The 3,389-nt window shown below is 42.8% G+C and overlaps 1 protein-coding gene across 1 annotated transcript; it reads right to left on the reverse strand.

Moving 5' to 3' along the window:
* Window positions 1-349: 349 nt before the first annotated feature.
* LOC104488456 (beta-citrylglutamate synthase B) lies at window positions 350-2,643 on the reverse strand (the record flags this gene model as incomplete). Its single annotated transcript, XM_010144281.1, has 2 exons — window positions 350-1,023; window positions 2,440-2,643. Coding segments are annotated over 2 exons (668 nt in total), but the record flags the coding sequence as incomplete, so codon positions are not given.
* Between the last annotated feature and the right edge of the window lie 746 nt (window positions 2,644-3,389).

The following is a 3,389-nucleotide window of genomic DNA, read 5'->3' on the forward strand; positions in this document are numbered from 1 at the left end:
ATGAATTTAAAAAGATCTCAAACTTACGGCTCCCATCTACAGGAATAGGACCAGAAGGAGTCTGGAAACTTTGAAATATCCTGGTATTTAACACCTTCAATTCACACTGAGAATTTGAGGCACTCAGCAATTTACAGGATCAAGCCTTACAGAGGTAGAAGAGACTTAACTGGTCCAGTAACTCACATAAGTTTCTAGAGATCTGCCAAACAGCTATCTGAAAACCTTCAAGCGTGAATTGTGCTTCAATGCTTGCTTGCGACCACCCATGACTGCCAACAGGTCCGGAGTCCAAAGCAGCATCCAAACAAAATTCCCATTTAGACTGCGAACTGAGCACCTTCATTAGAAAACCGATGGTAAAAGATGAACACAATTTTACGTTCTGCAAAAAAGTAGGGATGGCAATCACAGCACATGTGCCTTTAACTCTTGCTCTCTTGCTCGACACTCCCCCTTTCCTCATTCCTCTGAGCTTCTCTGATAAACAGCATTGCAAGTTGGTTCAAAAAAAAATTTACAAGAGAGAGTTCTGTTGGTCATCTATTTACATGTGGCATCACTCCACAAGAAGTTTGATCTCATTGGCTAATAGCTGGTTCATGTTGAATAGAGCCCCCGGGAGCTTGGTGAGCAACTCTCTCTCCGTGGTCTCAGGGTCGCTGTCGACAGAGCTGGAGCTAGCACTCATATTGTCGACAGCGGCACTAGCTGGAGGGCCCAGCTCTGGCTCGCTAGTCTCGCTTGCCGTGGACACCACAGAGAGCAAGGACATGCGCCGCGTCAAGCGACCGGGGGTAAGGAGAGAAGCGGCATAGTCCGCTATGATACCAGCTACATCTAGATTACAAGCCTTGTCAAAGGCAATGAAACCTACATTTGCATTGGCCTCACAGACGTAGAATGAACCGTCGTCCTTCATCAGCAGGTCAATGCCGCACACATCCATCCCCAGGATGTTGGACACTTGGACTGCCAACTGCTTGCCTTGTTCACTCAGTGAGCACATCATACCTACGCCACCTGGAATAAGTGGAAAAAAAAAACTTGCTGTCTGTGTCTGGTCACAGGTGACTGAGATCCTTCTCAACTGGTTCATGCTTTTTGGTTGGGAAGCTCCAAAGTGAGCCTGCAAGTATACTGCTGCAGACTCAGAAAGCAATCTCCTTTCCATAGTCACTATTCATGAACTTAAATCTCAAAAAATTCTGACCTGCCAAAGGCAGGTCAAGATTATGACTTGTTTAACAAACAGTTAAGTGCTGACTTTTTAGTCAAGAAAGATACCATACCATTTTATGACCTCAGGGTATTAGAAAGATGACCTAATAAACCCTCATTCATTTTAAGATAGAATCTTTCCATATTTATTTGTAAAATATCACAAGAAATCTTTTAGCAAAATTAAACCAAGTGCTCCTGATAAGACTACAGCTCTAACAGACAGAATGGGAGGGGACAGCAGTTAAGACATTATCATCTGCTCACGTCCCTCTTAGCTTGCTATCATAAGTTACTGCCTCTAAAGCAAGAGTCAGGGAACATTTGTGTCTGAACCTCAGCTGGTCCAGTTCACAGTCCACCATCTAAGAATTACCCAATTCAGACTTCATCTATCACAACACTTAAATTTAAAAAAAAACACAAACAGTAACAAACAAACAAAAACTTTCAGCAGAAATATCCTTCGGGCTGTATTTCCTCAGCATCAAGTAATAAGTAAAACTTCTCAGGCATTTTGACTAAACAAAACTGTACTACACATGAACACATTTTATACCATCTCAGGTTCAGTACAGTTTCAGCCAGGCATACTCAACCCTCCTTCTACCCTCCGAAACCTCTCTGTCCTACAGCCAAAGCTATGAAGAAATGCAGTTCTGAGTATGCTACAATCAATCAACGCAGTAACCTTCCTCTTTCTCCCAGACATGGTCTTTGGGGAGAAAGGCTGCAGGGAGGAGCCTGACAGACTTAAGGCAGCGCAGCAGCTTCACAATGCAATCCAACTGCCTATCGCCTTCAACAGTTCCCCTCCTTAACACTCTCTTCTACGCTCTTGCCAACTAGCTGTCTTCTCCACCTCGCTCAGTCTCATCTTCTCTCTTCCTTTTCTGTTCCTCTTAACAGGATGAAATGAATGATAAAATCACATTAGCATGACACTGCCACTACCACATCAGTTGCTCTATTTGTATTCCTAGAACTTTCCCCTCCTTTTTGCCCGTCCTATTTATGTAATACCTTGGGCAGAGGTTGTCTCTCCTGTGCTTCCTTAATACGCATCTAACTCAATCCTCACTCTCGTGTTTCCTCTGTAAACCCCCAACTGCAAGGACAATTAATATACAATAAAACCTGCATCTTATTTCAGTTGCGTTTGTGATTCTTCTAACCGGATTGAAAAATTCTGACCACAACTATTAACGTTTTTCCTACCCAGTGAGCAGTTACTCTGCATCCTCCCATCTGTTGAGCAGCGGAGCATGGTGCCCACCACACGGCCTCCTACTACGATGACACGTACATCCTTGCCATGGGACTCTTTAACATATTTTTGAAATAAGTAAGGAGCATCATGACGGATCAAATGGCTTAGGTCTGCCAAGTGGTGCTTGTCTCGTGCCAGGAACACAGCTTTACCTGTACGAAGAAAACAACATCAGAAGATTGGAAGAAGCTACCAATTTGAGCTACGTCAATGATTCAGTACATAAAAGCAAAACCTCTGACCAGTATATTGCCCATTCTCACAGGCCCCATCTGAGGCTTATACCCATTTACAAGTTTTTCTGTGGACAACAATTTTCCACTGCTTTAAGTCCCTCTACGCATTCAAGCAATGACAAAGCCGAGAAGCCATAAAAGGATTTAAAAAAAAAAAAAAAATTACAAGAAAAGAAAATAGCTTTAGACCTTCAGGTAAAGATTTGGTCTTGTCATTTCGACTCCTTTTGGTATAAGTCCTTAATGAGAGAAAAAAGGAAGAAATACTGAAAGGGCAGCAAATAACAGTTTTGTTCATCCAAGAGGACTGAATTGAATTTGCAGCCTACAGCTTTGACAGGCAGGAGCCAATGACGTGAAACACCAACCAGCTAAGAACTCGAAGTTCCTAGCGTGCCACTGCAGAACCAACCACTTCTCTGCTGGGAAGTTGCTGAAAGCTGCTCTTTCCAGTACTCACAAGAGCTCACAACTCCCGAATGAGGCTTGCAGAGGAACAACTATGTTCAGAGAAAAACACTAGACTCCACAGTGTCCAAGACAACTTAACAGAAGATTCCATAAGACATCAAGTGAGGAGTGTACTACAAATTTGAAAAAAAAACTCTTTAGAAATCACTAGCTTTTCTGCAAGCAAACATCTCAAAAACTTGTGTATTTTT

Source organism: Buceros rhinoceros, unplaced genomic scaffold (assembly GCF_000710305.1).
Source record: "Buceros rhinoceros silvestris isolate BGI_N320 unplaced genomic scaffold, ASM71030v1 scaffold39769, whole genome shotgun sequence".
NCBI classification, from domain to species: domain Eukaryota; kingdom Metazoa; phylum Chordata; class Aves; order Bucerotiformes; family Bucerotidae; genus Buceros; species Buceros rhinoceros.